The sequence below is a fragment of the Lactuca saligna genome, chromosome 2 (assembly GCF_052625555.1).
Source record: "Lactuca saligna cultivar CGN05327 chromosome 2, ASM5262555v1, whole genome shotgun sequence".
Taxonomy (NCBI): Eukaryota; Viridiplantae; Streptophyta; class Magnoliopsida; order Asterales; family Asteraceae; genus Lactuca; species Lactuca saligna.
The window spans coordinates 82,768,022-82,791,476 of record NC_136418.1 but is presented as its reverse complement, the minus strand read 5'-3'; the positions used below and the strand labels follow the sequence as shown (position 1 = coordinate 82,791,476).

The 23,455-nt window shown below is 37.5% G+C and overlaps 1 protein-coding gene across 2 annotated transcripts; it reads left to right on the top strand.

The window, feature by feature from the left end:
* The first annotated feature begins 11,554 nt into the window (after positions 1-11,554).
* On the top strand, positions 11,555-20,478 carry FPA (RNA binding protein). 2 transcript variants are annotated; one of them, XM_078979611.1, is made up of 6 exons: positions 11,555-12,010; positions 15,037-15,279; positions 15,640-15,777; positions 16,024-16,757; positions 17,529-18,664; positions 20,154-20,478. In XM_078979611.1, the coding sequence occupies exons 1-5, from the start codon at positions 11,696-11,698 to the stop codon at positions 18,655-18,657; spliced, it is 2,559 nt and encodes an 852-aa protein (XP_078835737.1). In that variant the 5' UTR covers positions 11,555-11,695; the 3' UTR covers positions 18,658-18,664; positions 20,154-20,478. The 2 variants fall into 2 exon arrangements, with proteins under 2 accessions (XP_078835737.1, XP_078835736.1); XM_078979610.1 differs by having other exon boundaries at positions 20,148-20,478.
* The last annotated feature ends 2,977 nt before the right edge of the window (positions 20,479-23,455 follow it).

Below are 23,455 nucleotides of genomic sequence, written 5' to 3'. Positions count from 1 at the left end.
ATCAATATCAATATTACATAATACAAAGGTATTTTGGGAATTCACCATTTGGGCGCTGACTGATCGTACACACGTCTCTTCCTGGAATTTGTTTCTTTTTCAAGAAAATATTTTACTCTTAGAAAAGTTAGGTTTTCTTTTGAAAATATCCTTCCAAATCCTCAGTTTGAGTTCAAATACTCCCGAAGGTGTACCCGAATCCCTCAAACCAAGGCTCTGATACCAAATTGTAACACCGTAAATTTCAAAACAAAATTTTCAAATTTTCATAAAACATAATTCAATTAATATTCATAAAACAACCATATTAATTATCCAATTCAGGTCAATACAAAATCCCAAGATCACAAATGTAAAAACTCCGAGTGTGTGTGTACGGATCAAGCCGGCGCCTTCCCGCGGTCGTCACTGGTACCTGAAACAATAACATCAAACACTGTAAGCACAAAGCTTAGTGAGTTCCCCAAAATACCACATATAACACATAATAGCCACTCGAGGCTATAACTCTGTGGGTCCGTGCACCCAAACTCTGTAAACCCTCAGGTTCTAGCTTTGATAAACATGCACCACATAACTCACATAGAAATAATGCAGTACAACACATAACATACATAGCATACAAATACTCTATCACATAACTCTGGTTACCTACTCAAGGTAAGGTATAGTGAGAAGACTCACCTCGCGTATCTCGGTATCTCACGAATCCTGGAAATCCCTCGTGCTCGATCCTCCGAGCTCTAATCCTCCTATAACATCATATGTCTCTACTTAACACTTTATATCTTCTAAGGTTGACTATCCCTAAGAAGTCAACATAGGTCAACTTCGGTCAACGGTCAACGGTCAACTTTGACCGGACTCGGCGAGTGCGCTATGGCAACTCGGCGAGTCTAGACGTTTTCACCAACTCTCTAAAATTCCCTTCCTACACGTCGAGTATTCCCCCCTCACTCGACGAGTTTCACTTGGAAGAATCGCGGGGCCACCCCGACTTAACTCTCCGAGTCTCAAGAACAACTCGGCGAGTCCCAGTTCGACTCAGTCCACCTGTTGTCCCTCTCCAACTCACCCTGACTCACTGAGTCAACCCATGACTCGATTGGACCACTCACTGAGCGAACCCAAGGCAATCTTCAAACTACTCGCCGAGTCTGATGAACAGACTCGGTGAGTCCATGCCATGCAACCACTCCAACTTGCTTCTAAGGTCAGATCTGCTTCCACAATCTATAGATCTGGCCTCCTTAGACTGATTCATCACGTAAAGCTTCTGTCTTGGTGCCCATAACACACCCCATGGCTCATAAATAGAGTTTTGACCTAAGGCATAAGGATTCCAATCCAAAACCTCCATTGATTCCCAAAAAGCTTGGGCAAAGGGACACTCTGGACCTCAAAGGGTCCAGATCTATGGTTTAAACCACATAAGGGACCAAGGGGGCACTAGATCTTGCCACAAAAGGGTTCAACAAACCCTAAATCCAAATAAACATCAACAAGGAAGAAGATAACTCGAAATTATTACCACAATAGTGATGCTCTGGACTCCAAACTCTCAGAAGTGGCTCCACTTGCTTTCCCTTAGCTAGTTCTCTCCTTTCTTGCAAAAATGACACCTCCAAGATCAATAATGGCCTTCTACTTTGCTTCAAATGCTCACATTCGATTAGGGTTTCACTCAAGGGACTGGTGAGCACAAATGACGGCCATAAGGCCCTTTAAATAAGTCTCAAACCCAAGAAATTAGGGTTTCATTACACAGCGCTGACTCGCCGTGTCCATATCTTGGACTCGCCAAGTCCAGGCACGATCCCGCGACCCTACTCGGCGAGTCTGAGCTCCAACTCGCCGAGTCCCCTCTCAAAACACCAAAAACATAAATATACAAGATACCTGAAAAAATCCGGCTGTTACAACTTTCCTTCAAATTTGTAAGGATTTGAAGAGACAAAATCATATATATATATATATATATATATATATATATATATATATATATATATATATATATATATATATTCACTTCAAATTTAAAAGGATTTGAATATGAGAGTTGATTCGTATACAACATTTTTTTTCACACAAAAATTATGCTTTAAGATGTTGTAATAACTCTATAAATGATAAATTGTTAGACTCGAGGGAGTGGCCGCGGTTCCAAACCCCGGTTTTGCCACATGGACAACGCATACCGCCCCCTGGGTGCTGTCAATCGCGGTATAGGCCATACAGTAGCGAGAAACAGTATCGTGATTTGATTGGTGTGTTTGTTTTTTGACTCGTTCAACGGTCCTTTTCGTGAGAAATTTATTATTATTCTTATTATTTAGAATTTACCCTATATATACTGGCCTATTTTTTTTTTTACAAAATCCTCACTTAATTTCTTTATCATTTTACCATATTTTCTTCAAATTTTTTCAAAATGTATTCTTCCAAAAGGCCTACCAACGAAAAAACATCCGCTAGAAAACACCACAACCGCAATACCTTCATATGATCAACCAATTTTTTCGCCTCCATATTACCACTATGATGGTATTCTTCCGTATTCTCCACAACGACCAACACAACCACTACTACAAACACTACCACAACCCGAATAAGATTTTAATCCATTTGATTTTTTGTCTCAACCCGAGTTTGTTCAACAAACACAAGATCAACCACGTATGGTCATTTCTGATTCCGAACCGGAATTTGGTGAAGAAACTCAACCCAATCGAGCAGAAACTAAAAGAAAAGAGAAGACATAGGCTAAAGGTTGGGAACCCCTACAAGTGTTCGTGTTAGCACAATCATGGATCGATATTTCAGAAGATGCGATGATTGGAAAAGATCAGAAGCATAGCCGTTTTTGGATTCGGGTTTTACATAGGTTCCACAAAGAAATGAAATGTGGAGAGTATCGTTCAAAACATCAAGTGTACTCGAAATGGGGGAAGATGAACTATAAAGTCATGTTGTTAAGTGATTTGTATACTAACATGAAACGCCAATGGAAAAGTGGAGAAAGCGATGATGTGATTTTGCGGAAAGCATTGAAAATGTATCAACAAGAAAACGTGAAGGATTTCAAGTTTCTTGAAGTTTGGAATTTTGTGAATGATAACAAGAAATGGCAAAACAAAGAAACATCAAACGGGCATATCGATAGTGGTTCAAAACGCAGTAGAACATCTGAGTCTGACCACACTACATCAGATGCTCGTGTTCAATTTGATTCGAACGAAGATGAACCCGGTCCAGTTTCACCACCTTCTTGACCAATAGGAAGAGACAAAACAAAAAGAAAAGACAAAGGCAAAACGTCAGATTCAGATGAGTTGAAAGAAATCGGGGCCGATATGAGGGGTATAAAAGATAAAATAGACAAGATTTTGCGAATTGCTTCTAAAAGAGAGTTTCAGAAACAAATGGACAACGACATGAGAGTACTACCGGTGGACACATCGAATATGACTGGGGAAGAGCTTCAAGTTATTTTAGCGATGAAGGAGGAAGTGAAAAAACGTTACGCTAATCGTGACTAATTTCTAGTTTTGTTTTTTTTTTCTTCATGTTTTTAATCGTTTGGTGTGTGTGGGTGTATTTAATAAGTTGTAGGTTTGATGTTTCTAATTTGTTTTTCTAAAATATTAGGTTTGTTTGAGTTATGCAATTTATGGTATTTTTATTTTTAATTAATGAAATATTATCATTTTAAAAAAATAAAGATTTTATCTACTAAAAAATAAATATAAATAAATAAACCCAAGTGTGGCACTACTCCTTGGGTGTGGCAACAAACTACAATATTATGGTAAAAAAACTTGTGACGTCTATTTGCAGCGTAACAAAATAAGGGAACGTGACACCACTCTCTAGCCTTATTGTCACAACTATAAATTTTTGTGCCTTGTAATTACAACAATTAAGCCAAATTATGAATCAAAGACACAAGAGCATGTATGATGCATACTCTATGACAATAAAATTTCAAACAAACACCCCATGCAAGCATTTCAAGTAGTCAATAAGCAATTGGAAACCCCTATGAGTTCTTGTTTAAGTCCATTTTGGACTAGGAATTTCTTATTGGGCCCAATGGACCAATAAGCTTCCAATTTGACCATCTTGGGCTTAGAATCTTAAATGGGCTCTAGTTGGACCCACTTCCATGTATTTCAATATTTTTGGCCATATTGGGCCTAAAATGAAATGAATTAATTACATGAACCATTTTGGGGCATAATTTACCTAATTTAGCCCTAATAGGTCCTAAAAACTACAATTTGATTTATTTGAGTCAAGCATCATCTAGCTTAACTATAATATGGGCTTAAGGGCAAAAAGCCCAAAAATCTCCTCTTTCCCTCCCATTCTCGGCCCAAGCCCAAGGGAAGGAAGAGTTGACTTTGTGTGTGCCACCTCACAATTATTCAAGGGACTTCCATGCAAGAGGACTCATACTTCCATGCACCATCCTTTCACACTTCTCTTTTCTCTCCTTTTGTAACACCGTGATTTTCAAGGCAAAATTTTCATTTAATTAATCAAATTAATATTAAATCACTTGTTTAAAATCTCATACACATTTGAATTACAAAAAAACATAGTTCCATTTTCACTTAGTAGAAAACCAGGATCCTCCAGAATACAACTCTTTCTTTGGTGTGTACAATCGAGCCGGTGCCATCCCGCGTTACTTGAAAGAACCTGAAACAACATACATAAAACACTGTAAGCACGAAGCTTAGTGAGTTCCCCAATATACACCTTACGCACATACGCCTTTCCAGGCCCTGACCTTCCGGTCCACTGCACAATGCCTTTCGGCCCATGAGATAATCGCCTTCCGGCCCATAACATGTTGCCTTCCGGCCCATAGTACATTGCCTTCCGGCCCATAACATATTGCCTTCCGGCCCATAACATATTGCCTTCCGGCCCAAAAACATATACGACACATAATACATTTACTCTAACACATAAAGCATATATATCATATATCATACCTGACCTTTCTGTCACATAACACTTTGCCTTCCGGCCCATATAAACATGCATATCACGCGTAGCAACTAACTTTCCATTTATAGCATATATACATAACACATAACATATTCGACCTTCCGGTCACACAATCAAACCCTTCCGGGTACAGTATAGTGAGAAGACTCACCTCGTGGATACTGAAAGCTAGCAACTCCTGAAATCCCTCGTACTCGATCCGCCGAGCTACAGACTCCCTGTAATATCGTACGTCCCTTATTAACACTTTTATCTTTCAAGACAACTGACCCTAAGAAATCACACCTAGGTCAACTCTGGTCAACAGTCCACGGTCAACTCGATCGGACTCGGCGAGTACCCTGGCGACTCGGCGAGTCTAGTCATCCTCCAGTCCTCTAAAGTTTCCCTTCTACTCGTTGAGTATCCTCCTTGACCCGACGAGTTACTCCTGGAAGAATCGCGGGGCCACCCCGACTCCACTCGCCGAGTCTGAAGAACAGCTCGACGAGTCCCAGCTATTCTTCAAGCTACTCGCCGAGTCTGCTCATCCGACTCGGCGAGTCCATGCCATGCAGTCGATCAAACTGCTTCCTAAGATCAGAATCGTCCCGACCAATCATAGGTCTGGTCCTCCTAAGCTGATCCATCACAAAATGCCTTCATTTAGGTGCTCATGCTACACCCCAAGACTCATAATTCCCATGTTAACCTAAGGCATAAGGATTTCAATCCAAAACCTTCACCAATTCCCGAAATGCACAGACCTGGGATCTTCTGGACCTCCAAGGGTCCCAACACAGGGTTACAATCGTTTGGGGGACAAGGGTAACCATTAATCTAATCACAAAAGGGTTCCTTAAACCCTAATCCATGCACACATTCACATAACAGAATATAATCCGGAATGTTACCTGAATAATGCCCTCTCTGTGTCCCCAAGCCTCAGAACATGATTCCCTTGTTGTTCCTTTAGCCAAAACCTTCCCCTTCTTGAACAATAACTTCTTCAAAATCACCAATAGCCTTCAATCCTTGCTCTAGATGCCCCCAACCAATTTAGGGTTCTTCTCAGCAGCTAAAAGGGAACAACGACGGCCAATGATCCCATTTATACGTCCCCAAACCTGAACGGCTAGGGTTTACGCTAAACAGCGCAGACTCGCCGAGTCCCTATCTGGACTCGTCGAGTCCAGTCGCGAACCCGCGACCAAATCTGCGATCCTACTCGGCGAGTCAGGCTCCAACTCGCCGAGTCCCCCCCTTTAAAACACCCCAAAATGTGATTTAACAATACTTTGAGATTTCGGGCTGTTACACCTTTCTTCTTGATTCTCGGTCGAACCCAAAACAAACACACACACACACTTCACTCAACTCTCTCAAAAGAAACTCTCTCCACTCCTCTCCAAGTGTTCGAAAATTAGGAAGCTTCAAGGAGATTTTTTCCACAAACACATCATCTAAGGTAAGTTGATGTTAGATCCATAAGCTAGTTATTTCATTCCATTCAAGAATCACCTCTTAATCCATTCAAACTTATGATTTAGCACCTTAGAAGTATCCAAGTTCGAAATCTTCCAAGGAAGGTAGCTAAGGCCGAATTTCTTCTCATTTTTCCTTCCAAAACCGAAACCACACCCAAGGTGAGCTTCATACCCCCTATTTTTCTTTTTTTATAAGTTTTTGTGGGGTAGAATACAAGCAAATGTGTAGATCTATTTGTTCATGTATGCCTTGTGTGATTTTTATGCTTGTATGTATGATTTTATGTGTTATGTGATGAATATGTTAGCCAAAAATACCTAAAAACCGAGATCTACCACATGAGGAGTGAAAAAAACATAACTTATACCATTTTACACTAATCAAGTCAATAAAAATAATTTATTTGGTTAGGATGAACATTTTTGGACATAAAACCCATTTTTGGGCTCAAATTGTCAAAAATACAAAAGCTAAGGGCCCAAAACGACAAATGATAATTTGTGGAGGTTGGAAAGAGTCCAAATAGTTTCTAATAAAAAATTTCTGAAAATCAACACTTTTGAGGGGCTTAAAATGTAAATTTTGAACCTAATGGGCTAAAAATGGGTTTTTCGGCCCAATAAGCCCCAAATTGCGAAAATTCTGAAATAGAGGGGCTGAAACTGCAAATTTATGTAAAACAGGGGACTACTAGTGTAATAAAACTAATTCAACGGTCAAAAAGGTTTTCAAAGTCAAAAGGGATCAAAAATGCAAAAAAAAAAAAAAAAAAAAAAAAAAATTCTATTTTGGGCCAAAACTGTAAAGTTGCGAAAATAAGGGTTCCAACCGAGAGAAAATCATTTTTGAAGGACTTAAGCTGTTTATCAAGTAAATCTAGGCTGAAAATGTCTTTTTAATAAGTTTTCATACTAAAGTGTCAAGAAAAATGGTTTAAGGACTAAAATGGAAATTCTTTTATATAAAGCGTTAAAAGTGTAAATTTTATCCAAGAAGGGTCATAAAAAGGTAAACTCTTATTAAAAAAAATCCCTTAAGATAAAATGCGAGTACCACGACTATTGGCGAAACGTAATAACAAATACGCTTTCAACACCAATATCGTTATCAAATGAATTGATTCGATCTCGAATCAATAACGAATCAAAAATCAATAAACAATAAGTACTTCAATAAACACGCGAAATTCACGAGAAGTCAATATTCAATCTTTGGGCTTGAAAGTTTCAAACCGTGCTTGTTGGGCCTAGCTAGCCCAATAACATGATCTTTGGGCCCGAAGGGAACGCACTTACATGTTATTGGGCCTTCTATGACCTAATTCCATGTAAAAGGACTTTCGATAGCTTTATTGTGCTGTTGGGCCCCAAGGGCCCATTGGTACTGCTAGCAAAGTCGAGAAGTCAAATGCGAGTCGGGCCTAGTGCCTTCTGCATTCACGATAGCCTTGAACGACTTATGGAAATAACGAGGGCTTCGTACCCTCTTTTCTCCTCAGTTGTGGGGCTATGAGAAGTCAGGGTGGTTGGATTAAGTGAGCCTTACGGATCACGCCAAAAGGATCGTTTGTAATTGGTAGTTATAAACTAGTCATTTTCGTTAATGCGTGATTATAACAACTCACAACCCATAATTAACCCAATGTCACCTGGAATTATCGGAAACAATCGTCGAATCGGTATAACAATAAACAAGATACGAAATTTTATGTACGAGGAAAACATCGGGTTTTCCCGGGAAGTTCAACACTTTTATCTATGTGATGTATACAAGGTTTAACAATTATACACGTTTACAAAAATCGACAAGCATACTACGGATCTCCACACTTTTTATAAACAATAATCTTTTCAGGAAATATCGGATTTTCTGGGTTTTCAAACTACACAAAAATCATTATTTTTCAAACATGACTTATGAACTCACCAACATTTCATATGTTGACGTTTTCCAAAATATTTGTATTCTCAGGTAACAGGTAAATTGAAGAATATGTATCCAGTGATGTCACGGTGTTTTGTTTAAATTAGTATCGAACGGTTTAAGTTATGGAAATGTAATGTTTAAAACAATGTACTGAATGTAAACAATATCAGTTGTAATGTTTCAATGCTTGGTGATGAATGATGTTATGATTCATGTATAATCATTGTGATGGTATTCAATTGAGTCACAATAGCCCTCGGACGTTTCCGCCGTCTGGTTCAGGGGTGTGACACTTATGTATGAAAAAGATTGGGTAAATTACACCATTCGTCCCTCGTGCACATGACAGAAAGCGTGTTTAGTCCTTATTTTTAAATTTTAACTCGGACCGTCCCTTATTATTTTAATACATGTACGCTTCGTCCTTCTTTGATTTACATTTACACGTTGTATCTCTTTCCAACTATAAAATGACTATATTGCCCTTAATATTTTATGGGTAAATTACATCAGTCGTCCCTCGTGGAGGTGCCAAAAAGCGTGTTTAGTCCCTATTTTAAATAATTAACTCGGACAGTCCCTCGTTTGTTTAAAACTTGCACGTTTAGTCCCTATTACCATAAAATGACTATTTTACCCTTAATAATTTCTTTTTTTTTATTTTGTTTTATTTATTTATTAGTTTTAAATAGAAAAATAAGAAAACAAATATCCCTGCCCCTCTCTTTTTCATTTCCTACAACAAGATTCTCCGGACCCACCACCACCTATCACCACCAGCTCTTCCGACACCACAACCTATCATCACTAGCTATTCCCCTATTTAGCGCCTTATCCATAACCCTAATCTCACAAAAACGACCATCGATTTCACAAAAAACCACCATTATCACCAATCACTGCCACCAATCTCCACACAAAACTACCATCGGGACCATCACCTACCTTACTTTATCTGCTGATCTTTACATGATCAAACTTGTAACTCAAAAGAAAGAAGAATGGTGAATAAGAATCTATGATTGAGAGATACAGGGGCGAAAGGTGGGTGATAGAAAAACATACATCTGCGATCGATCCACCCATCACCTTCACGCTAGATTCGATTGCAACTGTGGAGCTTGATGATCTCCATATCTCTGCCAATTTGCAATGATGCAGGAAAAGATCGAAACCCTAGCCGCCGTCGGTGGCAGTTGTGGAGCTCGACGCATATGTCGAAACCCTAACTGTCGTTGATGGGATATGTCAAAACCCTAGTGGTGGAGAGTTGTGTTGATTTGGAGACGAAGACTGCGACACTGTCATCAGGCGGTGATCATCAATCGGAGAATCTAAAACGATGGGGGGTGAGTACTAGATCATCAGTGATTGGAAATAAACAAAGGAACTTCGTCTAACTTCACCAGTTCAAACGTTGATGGTCGTCGATGGTGATGAAACGATATTACACAGACAACAGGAGGTTGTTCATCACGGAAGAGAAGGTAGAAATTCCAGAATGAAATACCCATCACTGTCATTCGTGTGAAAATGGAGAAGAGAGTGAAACTGTGGAGGAGGATGAGTGTAGGAGAGAGAGAGAGAGAGAGAAAGAGAGAGAGAGAGAGAGAGAGAGAGAAAGAGAGAGAGAGAGAGAGAAAAGTGGTTGTAATATTTTCTGGCGTATGAGAGAGATAGAGATTTGAGAGATTTGTTTTTATTTTATTTTTTTATTAATAAATAATATTAGATTAATTAAAAATAAATATCCAATGGCATAATGGTCATTTCAAATATGATGTGGATTACATTTGCAACAAAAACACATATCAGGGACGAAGCGTGCAAGTTTTAAACAAATTAGGGACGGTCTGAGTTAATTTTTTAAAATAGGGACTAAAGATGTTTTTTAGCACCTACACGAGGGACGATTTGTGTAATTTACCCATATTTTATTATTACATTAATCATAATTTAGTTTATATTATTAAAAATTAAATACCCTAACCCAGCCTCCTCGTTCCCTTTCCCCCTTTCCTTCTATATTCATTCTAAACCCCACAATCACTTCATTGGATTCATCTTTTGCCGAGGAACATTGCCTCAAAATTTTCATCTCTTCCGGCGAGCATCAAGATACCCCAAATGAAGAATGGTCGACCACTCTTTCTTTCTTTTCCGGTCTCACTTAAGAACTGACTCTTTCTTTCTTCTTTGTTCAAATCGGAGTAAGAGGCGGCTAGTATCTCCGACGACATGGTTACAGAGGGAAGAGGGGCTGAAGACCATTTTAATTTTGTTCAAATCGGTACCAAGTGCAGATTTTTCAGGTATGATAAAATATGAACTCTAGTTTCTTTCTTTCTTTTCTGTTTGTTTTGTCAATTCACAGACTTCAAACTCATAAATATGCAGGGGTGTTTTTCCATTTCTTTCTCTCATCATTGATTTCAATTTCGGAATTTATGGTGTGGATCTCAACACCAATTTTGATATGTATGCGTTTACTGGAGCTCTAGGGCTAGAACTCATGTAAAGTTATCAGACCACCATATTGAACGAAGCTCTAGGTTCGAATGTGAGACGGTTTCATATATAATGTAAGATATATGACTGGATTATGGTCTAGAGGTGATTGGTGGTGTCAGAATAGGTATATGGTGGTATTGTCAGAATAGGTAAGAGGTGGTGGTGATGGAATAAAAGCAGGAAACAAAGGGTGAAAAATAGAGTATGTAAGGTGGTGGGACCCACTGAGATGGTAGGGTGATAGGTGGCGGTGCAGAGGTGCTGTTGGTGATAAGCGGTGGTGTCGGGGAAATGAAAATAGATGGACAGGGATAAATTGTTTTACTTTTTTTTTTAATTAAAACTGATAAATAAACAAAATAAAATGAAAAAAATAAATAAATTATTAAGGGTAAAAAATCATTTCATGTCAATAGGGACTAAACATGTAAGAAAAACAAACAGAGGGATAATTCGAGTTAATTTTTGAAAATAAGAACTAAAGACACTTTTTGATATGTGCCGAAGGGATAATGATGTAATTTACTAAAAAATATTTCTTTAATTTATTTATTCCTATTTTCTTTTCTTTTCTTTTTTATGTTATATGCCGAAGTTCGGAAATCAGGCGTGTCTAAACCGCATTGTAGGGTCGTATTTAACCCCCGGTCCAGTCGTATCGGTCGTAAAAAGTCGAGTGTTCGGGTTTCGCCTCTGCGTTTTCTTCTTCTCCCCCCGATACTCATCCAAACCAAAATCTTCAACCTGATTGTTCGAAACTTCAATCTAACGAATGGGGCCTCCTGTCAGACCGAACAAGCAGTCCTTCGGTACTGCCAATGCTATTGGGAAGCAAAACCTATTCGAATCATCATCGGATGCCATGTTTAACAATCTATGGGTCGGCAATTTGGCCGCCGACGTTACAGATTCAGATTTGAGGAATCTATTTGAGAAACACGGTGCCGTTGATAGTGTTACCTGTTATCCGTCAAGGAGCTACGCCTTTGTCAACATGAAGCGTCCGGAGGATGCAAAAAGGGCAAAAGAGTCCCTTCAGGGCTTTGTTTTGCGTGGGAGCGCGCTGAAGATTGATTTTGCCAAACCGGTTTGTATCGCCTCATTAGGTTTTCGTGGTTGTTCTTTCTTATTAGTTTTCCGAGGAATGTTATTATATATGGATCCAAGTTTTGTATATGTGTTGTTGATATATAGTTCGCACACAACAATTTTCGTCTCTTAATAACTCTAAATTTGAACAGGGAAAGGGAAATTTTAACCGAGATGTTAGGTAATTCGTCTAGGGTTTCTCGAAGACTTTTTTTTTTTTTTTTCTCAAAAACAAACCATCAAAATGAATTTTCTTATACGGTTCAAGATACAAAGTAGGAATTAGAGAACACATTCAAACACTAGTGAAATAGTTTGATATAGTATCAGTTGAACAACACTCTATGAAGTGGATTTATAGGCAAGTAAATCAGGACAATATTGCCTTTGTTTGCTATCTGACATTCTAAGCAGATCATATATTCGTATTATTCACAATCTGGCGCTATTAGTTTTACCCAATTTCTCAAATTTACTACATACACTGTTGCACGATTTTGATAGAACTAGTGTTGGGATAGGATGCCCTCACTAATTTTGTTCCCCTCTTGGAATCGATCAATAATAAACCGTACATTATATTACTAATCCTGGTAAACTAATACAAAGAATTCCCATAGATATAGATATCTAGCAGCCTTTTGGCTCTGAGAACATATGTGCAATGATAAGGGAATAACATGATTATCTTTACCTTACTAAAACTTCCCACTTAAGTAATAAAAAGTGATGGGGTTTCAAGTCTTCATAAGTCCAAAGACGTAATCTACTTACTATCTGTCAAAGGGTTCTGCTAAGCAAGCAGATGCATTATTTGACACCTAAGCAAGTTCTTTTTCATACAATAATGGAGGCATAACTGCAATACAAAGTAAGACAGTTTAGTTGAATTAAGGCCACTAAGAACTAAACGTTTAACTTTCAATATAAATATCACTTGAATATGCTCACAAATCCCGGGCTAAACCAGGGTGGTCTACAACTTATACACTAAAGAGTAGATATCAATCATCTATTTTCTTCTTAAAGTCAAGCAAATAAAGTTCTGTGTTTGAGTTTTTTTAAAAGAATCAACAAAAGAGTTCTTCTCTAGAAGGTGCTTATCTTACTGTAGTAAATGTTTGAACTAGTTGTTTTTAAAAGACAAGTATTTAAATAATATGCAATCATATTCAAGCGCTTCCTCATATCACTTGGAGAACTCCAGTTTAATAGGACACATAGGCTTCCAACCAAATATAAAATAAAGGAGATTAGTTGGGGTTTAAACTTGTAACTAGATGAAGAAACTATGCGACCTAACATTCGTTAACCAATTATGGAATTCAATTCAGGGCAATTTGAAAAATATTCTGCTCAAACTGAAATATTCTTCTTTGTTTTTACCTAGTTGCTTTGAGTCTTATTTAAAACAAGCAAACATTGTTATACATTTGAACACAAACTAGGTCCATATGATTATTTTTCTAATCTTATAGAAACTTAAAAAGTTGGGGGTATTAGAAATCAATTTACAACCTTCTTCTGAGTTGACTGGGATGTGGAGTTATGGATGAAATTGCAAATTACTAGTTGACTTTACCTCCCAATTGACTTCTCCTCGTCATTTCACTTGTCTCAACTCTCCACTTGGAAGTAAATTCTCAAACCCTTTGTGTAATTGTACTGATGGAACAGGAAAATTCGTCATTTTAAAAAGTAATTACCTTTTTATATATATTAAGTTATTCAAATAAACTGTGTAACGTGTCTGCATACACCCCGCTTAGGTAGAAGGTCACTCAACTGCCTAGTTTATGGTTACAACTTTCTTCAAGTTAACAATTAAAGCTGCTGGAGTTTTTGTTCTTTTCAAATGATTTTTTCTATGCAAATGTGATAATGTGATGAAGCAACTTCCAATTTGTAAGAATAGTTCACCTTTATCTTTTTGTTGTCAATTGAAGCAATTCCCAGTGGGTTGTGACTTTGTTTGTATGATTGGCCTTTTTATCAACAATGTTTAAGCTTTCTTGTTGGACTACAAAACAAACATCTAAAGGCCAACAAATGAACCAAATGGTTAAATATAACTTAATTTGGGACATGATCATTTTCCAGTTTCCTTTATACTGTAAACTGTTAAGTCTCTTTTAATCTTGTTCCCATTTTCTGAACTATTTAAGTCCCAGTTAATCTTGTAGTTGTATAGTTATATTCTGAAGTACATATGTTTGATTTATCTATATTAACATCTATTTTATGCCATAACCTTTTGCCATGTAAGTTAATTTTATATATAAATAATTTGTTTATTAAATACAAACCCTTCTTAGGTGAATGATAATCGGTTTAATTAGCACACAAACTGTTTTCATCTTCTCTTTTTTTGTCACCAGAACAGAACGTATACCATGCTAAGTGTTTCTCAATTTGTTACTTCTACTTAGTTTGTTGATTTCAAATCATAGCCACTACACATTTTTATTCTGCTTTTGAGGGCTTGTTAGATTGTTCAATCGACTTCCATTATTTTAAAATCTGTATAGTATCAAAGTTATTAATAACATCGTGATCAAAATCAAATTATTGACGCTATATCATTATGTTTTATCAAACAGTTTTTTCCATTAGATAATTCATACAATCAGTTTTATAAGCTCTTGACATTTAGATTTTTCATTGAAAATACTCTGTTGAACAATCATTTTATATTCAGCACCCATTCTACACAGAGGATTAAAATGATAATTTTTTTTTATCATTGATACTTCTTATTCTGCTTACTTATAAAACAATACACACAGAGTCAACTTTCTAATGCTAATTCCTGAATGTAATCTACCCTCTTGAAAAAATAGAGAAAAAACTCAATTAGGATGTCATATCAATTTGAACAATATCAGCAAAACCACAAGCCTAAAAATATGGTAGTGGTTTCAGCTTTTTGATGAGAAGATGATGTATAGTTTTTTATAGGTATTTAGGCTCACTTTTTTCTCGGTGTTATTAGCTCTGAGTGTAGTATTTATATCTTATTGGCAGGCTAAACCCTGCAAGAGTCTGTGGGTAAGTGGCATCAGCAGTTCCACTACCAAGGAAGATCTAGAGGAAGAATTTTCCAAATTTGGTAAATTTGAGGATTTCAAATTCCTAAGAGATAAGAACACAGCGTACATTGATTATTCCAGACTAGAGGATGCATCAAAGGCTCTTAAAATGATGCATGGCAAGAAAAGAGGGGGATCTGTCATTCGTGTCGACTATCTAAGATCTCAACCCAAAAGAGTAAGCCATTGGTTCAAATTCAAACTCCTCTGAAGTTAGTTAATACTAATGACTATTGTTAAAAGAATTGGGAATATAAGGGTAAAATGGTCATTTAGTTTTGTTGAGATGGTTTATTCAGTCTAGAAAAGAAAAGTCATTTATCTACACAGCACTTTATCCATACAGACTTCATTGTCCATTCAACCACTTCACCCATACAGACAGGACTTAATGGGGATGGTTACATTTCCACATATAAGTAACAATCCCTACCCTTTTAACAACATTAAAAACAATGGAAAACAGGAAAGGAGCTTTTGTATGCTCAACATGTATTTGCATATTTGATCCTGTTTTGATCCATATATGATATAACAGGACCAGGGTCCTGATTTCCGTGATGCAAAGGAAGGACAGCATTTCAGAAGTATGGGTCCACATGATTCAGCATGGTTGCCACCAGATAGTGTTAAAAATTACCCTGATTCTTCATATTATGGTCCCAAAAGGCAACAGGTTATAACCTAGTTCTATTTATGCCCTTTTTGCATTTCCACAGAATTAAGGATATGGTATCATTCATCTTTCTGTTTTCACATTTTTGTTTATTGCAATGATGGGGTATTTTGGTCTTTTAATAAAAAAAGAATGGAACTGAGTAGCTTTCAGGAATATGAAGGGAATTGTATTCATAAGCACGAAACCGAATAGAATCTCAAATGAATTCTAATTTACATCCTTTGTGGTGTGGTGTTTTTACAGCATAATATATTGGGCATGGAAGGTCGAAAAGGAGACGGAGAGCAACCAAGTAATGTTTTGGTAATATCATATCCTCCCATCGTTCACATTGATGAACAAATGTTACACAATGCCATGATTTTATTCGGTGAGATTGACGATATCACAAGCTTTCCTTCAAGACATCATTATCTTGTTGAATTTAGAAGCATAGAAGAGGCACAACTCGCTAAAGACGGACTACAAGGCCGTTTGTTTAACGACCCCAGAATCTCAATCACGTATGCAACCAACGACCAAACACTCCACCCTCATGGAATCTTTAATGAACCACCACCACCACCACACTTGGATGCATATGGTCACCCTGTATTAATACCAAATAGGCCTTATGTAGGAGGAGGACCTTTTGTCCCTCCAGATATCTTTGATCCTCCAGAGTTTCCTATGAGTATGAATCCAATGGGTGTAGGTGTAGGTGTCCCTAACTGGAGAAGATCTTCCCCTAATCCATCTCCTGGTCCTGGGACATGGGATGTTTTTGATGGGACCCATTTGCATAGGGAACCTAAAAGACTAAGAACTGAGGCTAATATACCTTTGAGAGATCAGGATCCATATGGTGGTGCTGCTGCTGGTAGACATGCAAGTCATCCTGGTTGTGACTATATTTGGCGAGGTGTTATTGCTAAAGGTGGAACTCCTGTTTGTCATGCTCGTTGTGTTCCTATTAGAGACTGGATTGGATATGAGATGTAAGTCATTTTCCTTTTATCTCCTATTCACTAAAAATACTTGCTGGCTCGTCTCTTCTCTCTCTCTCTCTCTAGATATATATATATATCTATTAAGATGAAACAAGTAGTTCCATTCCATTGGAAGAAAAGACATGTATGTTTCGTGTGATGGAATGGAATGAATGTGATTCCTTCCGTTATGTTGATTTAAATATATATTCCTTCACTAGGGGCTGTTTTTAATTCATGTAAACTTTAGAACATTCCATTATTTTAATTAAATAAATTATGGTTCTAATTTTAAACAATCTATATGAAAATTCATTCCAACTAAACATGCTCATGAAACATAATGACTCATTCCATTACCTCGATTCTTCTATTATTCATTACATCCATCCAAACAGACCTTTGGTTACTGTTTTTGGAAGTAACTGTCAAAGGAATTGGAATCTGTCATTCGTTTGGTTAGGGCAGGAAGCGGATTGGAATTCAATAATGCAAATCGAATAATCTTTACTTTTCAGATATGATTGAAGTTCTTACACTTGTTTATTTCAAAACCCGTATATATAATATGAGTAGGGTATTTTGGTGTTTACTATAAAAAAAAGAATGAAATTGAATTTCTGGTGAGGCTCATCAAACATGGAATCTACATTTGGCAACCAAACGTAACATACATACACATGAATGAAATCTTGAATTGCGAATCCATGAACCAAAGATGCCCTTATTAAATTAATATAAGAAAATAACAAATTATAGTTTCGACTTTTGACCCTGCAGCCCAGAAGTGGTTAATTGCTCAGCCAGAACAGGATTAGATATGCTAGCAAAGCACTACACAGACGCAATCGGATTCGATATCGTTTTCTTCTTGCCAGATAGTGAAGAAGACTTTGCTTCATATACAGAATTCGTACGTTATTTAGGTGACAGAAACCGGGCCGGGGTCGCTAAATTCGATGACGGAACTACCCTTTTCCTGGTCCCACCTTCCGATTTCCTTTCCAATGTTTTAAATGTTTCCGGCCCCGAACGTCTCTATGGAGTTATCCTCAAGTTCCCCCAACCACCACCTCAATACATCGATAAACAGCAGATCCCTCCTCAAAATGACTACAATGTAATCATGCCAGGTGGCGGGGAGAAGCATAGCGGTGTCCCACTCCCACATGAAGGCTTAAAGTCACCCACTCTTCCACCACAACCGGTGGTTATCCCGTCATCTACGCCGCCCGGGCTCTCTTTAACACCTGAACTTATCGCAACTCTCGCTTCTTTGGCCAAAGGAAAGTTTAACGCTGCGGCTGCCCAACAACAACCTTCTGCCACGTCAGCATCAGCATCAGCATCGGAGAGACCGTGGGAATATGAACCTGAACCTAGTGGACATTTAATGCAACAAGCTCAGCCACAAGTTCCACCTGGTTACGGAGGTCAAGATGTGAATTTCACCATCCCACAAGGCCAATCTGGTCAATTTGCAGTTCCAAGCCAGCAGCAATATGTTCCCAACTTCACGTATGGATTTGAACAGAAGCCGGATGCTTTAAGTCAGGTTTATGGTGGTGGTGGTGGTGGTGGTAACGTTTATCAACCACAAAGTATGGGAGGCGAACAAAAGACGGATGCGCCCTTGGGAAGTCAGATTTATGGTGGTGGTGGTGGTTACCAACCACAAAATATGGGAGGAGGTGAGAACGCTGCTGGTGGTGGTGTGCAGCTGCCGGAGCAAATGCAGCAGCTTCAGTCTGCACTATATGCAGCGAGTCAACAGCAACCGGTGGCTGATTTTGATGCTGATAAAAACGAGAGATATCAGTCAACACTGCAGTTTGCTACCAATCTCCTCCTCAAAATACATCAGCAGCAGCCAGGGCAAGGTAGTGGTGGTGGTGGTTCTCTTCACTGAGACTGAGGTATTATTATCAATCAATCCCATATATTTTATTTTTTTTAATATCATAAATGAAAATGACTTTTAGTAATTGACTTAGAGTCTAAGATTTTATTTGATTTTTTCATCAAGGCCCCGTTTGTGTTTGTTACACTGGGGGACAAAAATTGCAAGTTTTTGTCTTGTGTCTTGCCCAAAAAGGCTTCGTGATCCCTAAGATGGAAATAGCCCTAGAAAACTTGTCCAGTCATGTAACAAATGCATCCATCTTTGTGTATGCTTTCTCCATTTTGTGGACCTAGTTTTATAAACTAGGTTTGGAGACTTTTTTTTTTCTTCTTCTTTTCTTTAGGAAGTCAATTTGACCATATTGACCATGCATGCTATGTATGTGTGCATTTTAAGGTTAGTTAATTTGGAATAGATTAGTTTTGAACTCATAACGGATTTTAAAGCATATCCATCCTACGACGGCTTTCTAGTTCATTACCACATTGTGTACATGAAATCAGATATTCAAATGGAGGACTATCCGTTCAAGCGATTTGTCTTTGTATTGGTTATATGGCCATATATGTGTGCGTTTATCAACATTTTTTTTTTGTAGTTTTTATTTTCTCTATGATGGATACGTCAATAGGCGATTTAACAATTTCATTAAAAATACCATGATAAACATCATCTTTTTGTCAATAGGTGAATAATAATTTTGTTCAAAATACCAAGATAAACAAGGATATATCGTATGTATCATGTATCTATATGTATATACAATCTAAAAGATACACTTGAGTCGGTCGCATACGGTAGAAGAAGCTAAAAGATTATCTTTGATTCGATTGACACCCTAATCCCCCCCCTTTCGACGCCTTGGCAAGTAATCTTACCTAGCATATTTAGTTTATCAATAAAATATGCTTTCTCGGATGCAAAAAAGTAGATAACAAAATACAAATCCAACATCAAGTAACAACATTAATAATTATTAAATATATGCTTTCTTACTTTTAAATTGGTGATTGCCTTCGATTTATCCCGTGTATTGCAAATCGTGCATCTCATCAAACAATCTAATAGGCAGTTGTGTACGAGACATGTTCGTGGACGCTCATTTGTTGACACTTGGCAATGAATAGAAAACCGGCAATGAAGAGGCTTAAATTGTTAAAATTTGTGTATTACACATAGACAATTGTTAACAAACATCTTCATATAATTTTAGCAAATACACATGTCAATCGCTAGATCTAAACTACTAATGTTTGCATAATTTATATATCATAAATATCACAAGCTTCTTATTTTTTTTTTCTAAGTAAAATTTGTGTCTTTTTGAAAAAAGTCACTCAAAATACCGATAGTATCATGAATTTGAATATTTGTCTAACGTACAAACGTGTAAGTGATACAAAGTCAAAACGTTGGGGGTATATAAATTATTGACATCATGTTGTAAATAAAGCATTTTTATAAATGGCTAACACGATTGTGTACTTAATGTGAAGTTGTAGGGTGAGATGGGGTTCAATCATATGGTTTTGATACGATCAATGAATGTGGTGCATTTGGCATATCTTTCTTGGTTTGGACGACGTCATGTATATTGTTTCTTTGCGGAGTTGGCTTGGTTGGAAGATGGTGTGTTTGTTTTTCTTTTTATTTTAGGAGTCAATTTTCCGTCAACATCTTTTCTATTACACCAGTAACAAAGTAACTCTGTCAAAGAAATAGTTATGGCTTATGATAGCTCTTTTTAAACTATGCTCACAAAATGGGCTATGAACTTATTGATTTTGGTTTATGCTAAAAAAAACTTTGAGCTTTTTAGAATTGAAACTTAATGAGTTATCAATATGTGCTTGATTAAATGTTGTAGGAGAAGTAAATGTGTTATTCCGTCAAGTAACCCCTCGGCTAGCTCACACCCTCAAGGGTCATTATCTAAGATGTAAATTACGTACACATGTGTTAACTTGCTTGCATAAAAGGCGATTATACATACATTAATACAACACACATGTATATATGTATATGTATGATGGCTGATGACTTTCAGATGTATATCGTAACAACACAATTTATTGTAATTATGTCACAAATGATATTTATCTTCTTTTCAATCACAAATCTAAACTCAAAATTTTGCATCTATTTAGAACAGCAGAGAAAAATCTCATAAAACATTGGCTTTTAACGGTAATTGTCTTGATATATTTGTTACAAACACATAAACACGTAATTTTTCAAATGCTAGCCTCTTAAAAACATTATTTCTCATCCCTTTCAGTTTTGGTATAATTTGTTAAGATTTTAAATGCAACATGCTATGTTTTTTTTATTTATTTTTTATTTTTTTATTCTTTATGTTAGCCTATTAAATGTCTTTGTAAAAGACATTATCATTTTAATGTCCTAACTTTTGAATTTTTGATATTATGTACTTAATTTGCCAATTTAAATATAACGCAAAAAAAAAAAAATTCAAAATATAAATATACTTAAAAGAAAATCCAAACATTATTATTTAAGTAGTGAAAAAAAGTTAAATGCATTTCTAAATGCAAAACCGTAGTACCAAATTAACTAAAAAAAGTTATCCAAAACTTTTTTTTTTTTATAATCATGAAAATTTTCCAAAAAAATAGCTTTAAAAATAATAGTAAAAGTTAAAAGATAATATTAAATTAAAATTTATATTGTTATCTTAAAAACCAAAAACAATATTTAACATTTGAGATAATCATAATGATCAATATTGAATAGTTGATAAAAAGATTATTTTTAAATTAATTTTACCTTGACAATGGTTTAAATAACAATACTTTAAATATTATATTTAATTTTATTTATGTGTAAATTGTAACACCGGAAATTTAAAGCCAAATTTTTTTTTTTTTTATAAAAACATAATTCCGTTAATATTCATAAAAACAACCATTTACTTGTTCCTCATAAAAACAACCATTTTAATAGTTCAACATAACAGTACAAAATCCCAAGATCAACATGTAAAAACTCCAAACGTGTGTGTACGGATCAAGCCGGCGCCTTCCCGCGGTCGTCACTAGCACCTGAAACAAATAACATCAACACTGTAAGCACAAAGCTTAGTGAGTTCCCCAAAATACCACATATAACACATATTAGCCACTCGAGACTATAACTCTGTGGGTCCGTGCACCCAAACTCTGTGAACCCTCAGGTTCTAGCTCTGATAAACATGCACCACATAAATCACATAGAAATAATGCAGTACAACACGTAACATACATAGCATACAAATACTCTATCACATAACTCTGGTTACCTACTCAAGGTAAAGTATAGTGAGAAGACTCACCTCGATGTCTCGGTAAATATCTGACTCGGAAGAAGTGTGATCTAGCCTCCACCTAATCACATAAAACTCTCATAAATACAACTGTACTCAACCCTAAAAGTCAACAAGGTCAACGGTCAAACTTTGACCTGACTCGTCGAGTGCACTAGGGCGACTCGGCGGGTCTACACGTGTCCACTGACTCTCTTAGATCCTCTCTTGGCACGTCGAGTACTCCCCTTGATCCGACGAGTTCCACCTAGCATGAATCGTGGGGCCACCCCGACTCAACTCGCCGAGTCTCAGAATAACTCGGCGAGTTCCAACTTGAACTTAGACCCCTGACTCTCCCTGAATCACCGAGTCATTTCCCCCAACTCGGCAAGTCCACTCACTGAGTGATTAACGGGCCACCTTCATACTACTCGCCGAGTCCGTTCTTCGGACTCGGCGAGTTCATGCCATGCACGAACTCAAAACAACTTCTGAGGTCAGATCTGTTCCATACAATCATAGATCTGGCCTCCCCAAGCATGATAATCACGTAAAGTTGGGACCTTGACACACATATAACATCTAAATGGTCCAAAATGGTGCTTTAGCCCCAAAAATGGCATTCCAAGCTCAAGACTCCCAAAATGACTCATAAAGCTCCATGGGTTAAGGTCTCTGGACCTCTTTGGGTCCAGATCCAAAACACAACTCGAGAAGGGACCAACTACTCCACTTAATCAACCTCTAAAAGGGTTAGAAAACCCTAACACTAAGAATAAACACCAAAAAGTGAAGAAGGTCCGAGAATAATACCTCAATACAGCCTCTATGAGCTCAAAGACCACAAAAATCGCACCTCCTTCAGCCTCCTCTTGCCTTGAACACTTCCTTCTTGCAACAACACCCACAAAAGTTCAAGATTGGCCTCTCCTTCCTCACAAACGCTCTAGATCTCTTTAGGGTTTCTCTCTGGGGGTTGGGTGAGCACAAAAGTCGGCCATAAGGCCCTTTAAATAGGCCACAACCCGGAGATTTAGGGTTCCAATACACAGCGAGTACTCGCCGAGTCCATACCCTGGACTCGGCGAGTCCAAGTCCGCACCCCCGATCAGTTCTGCGTCCCTACTCGGCGAGTTCAAGCCCCAACTCGCCGAGTCCCTCTCACAAAATAACACAATTAAATTTATATAATACCTGAAAAAAAATCTGGATGTTACAACTCTCCCCCACTAGAACTGGACTTCGCCCTCGAAGTCCCACTCTAAAACAGCTCCGGATGCTGCTCCCGCATCATACCCTCCGGCTCCCAGGTCATCTCTGATCCCTTCCGATGTTGCCACTGAACCAACACCAGAGGTACCTCCTTGTTCCTCAAAACCTTGATCTTCCGATCCCTAATAGCCACTGGTCTCTCCGCATAATTCAGGCTCGCATCGACCTGGATATCCTCAAGTGGAACCACTGCCGACTCATCGGCTATACATTTCCTCAACTGCGATA

Excerpts from the sequence above, each read along its gene's own strand:
- FPA (XM_078979611.1), top strand. The coding sequence starts at position 11,696 with ATGGGGCCTCCTGTCAGACCGAACAAGCAGTCCTTCGGTACTGCCAAT. Across the intron at positions 12,011-15,036 it reads AGATTGATTTTGCCAAACCG|GCTAAACCCTGCAAGAGTCT; the intron begins GTTTGTATCGCC and ends TCTTATTGGCAG. Across the intron at positions 15,778-16,023 it reads ATGGTCCCAAAAGGCAACAG|CATAATATATTGGGCATGGA; the intron begins GTTATAACCTAG and ends GTGTTTTTACAG.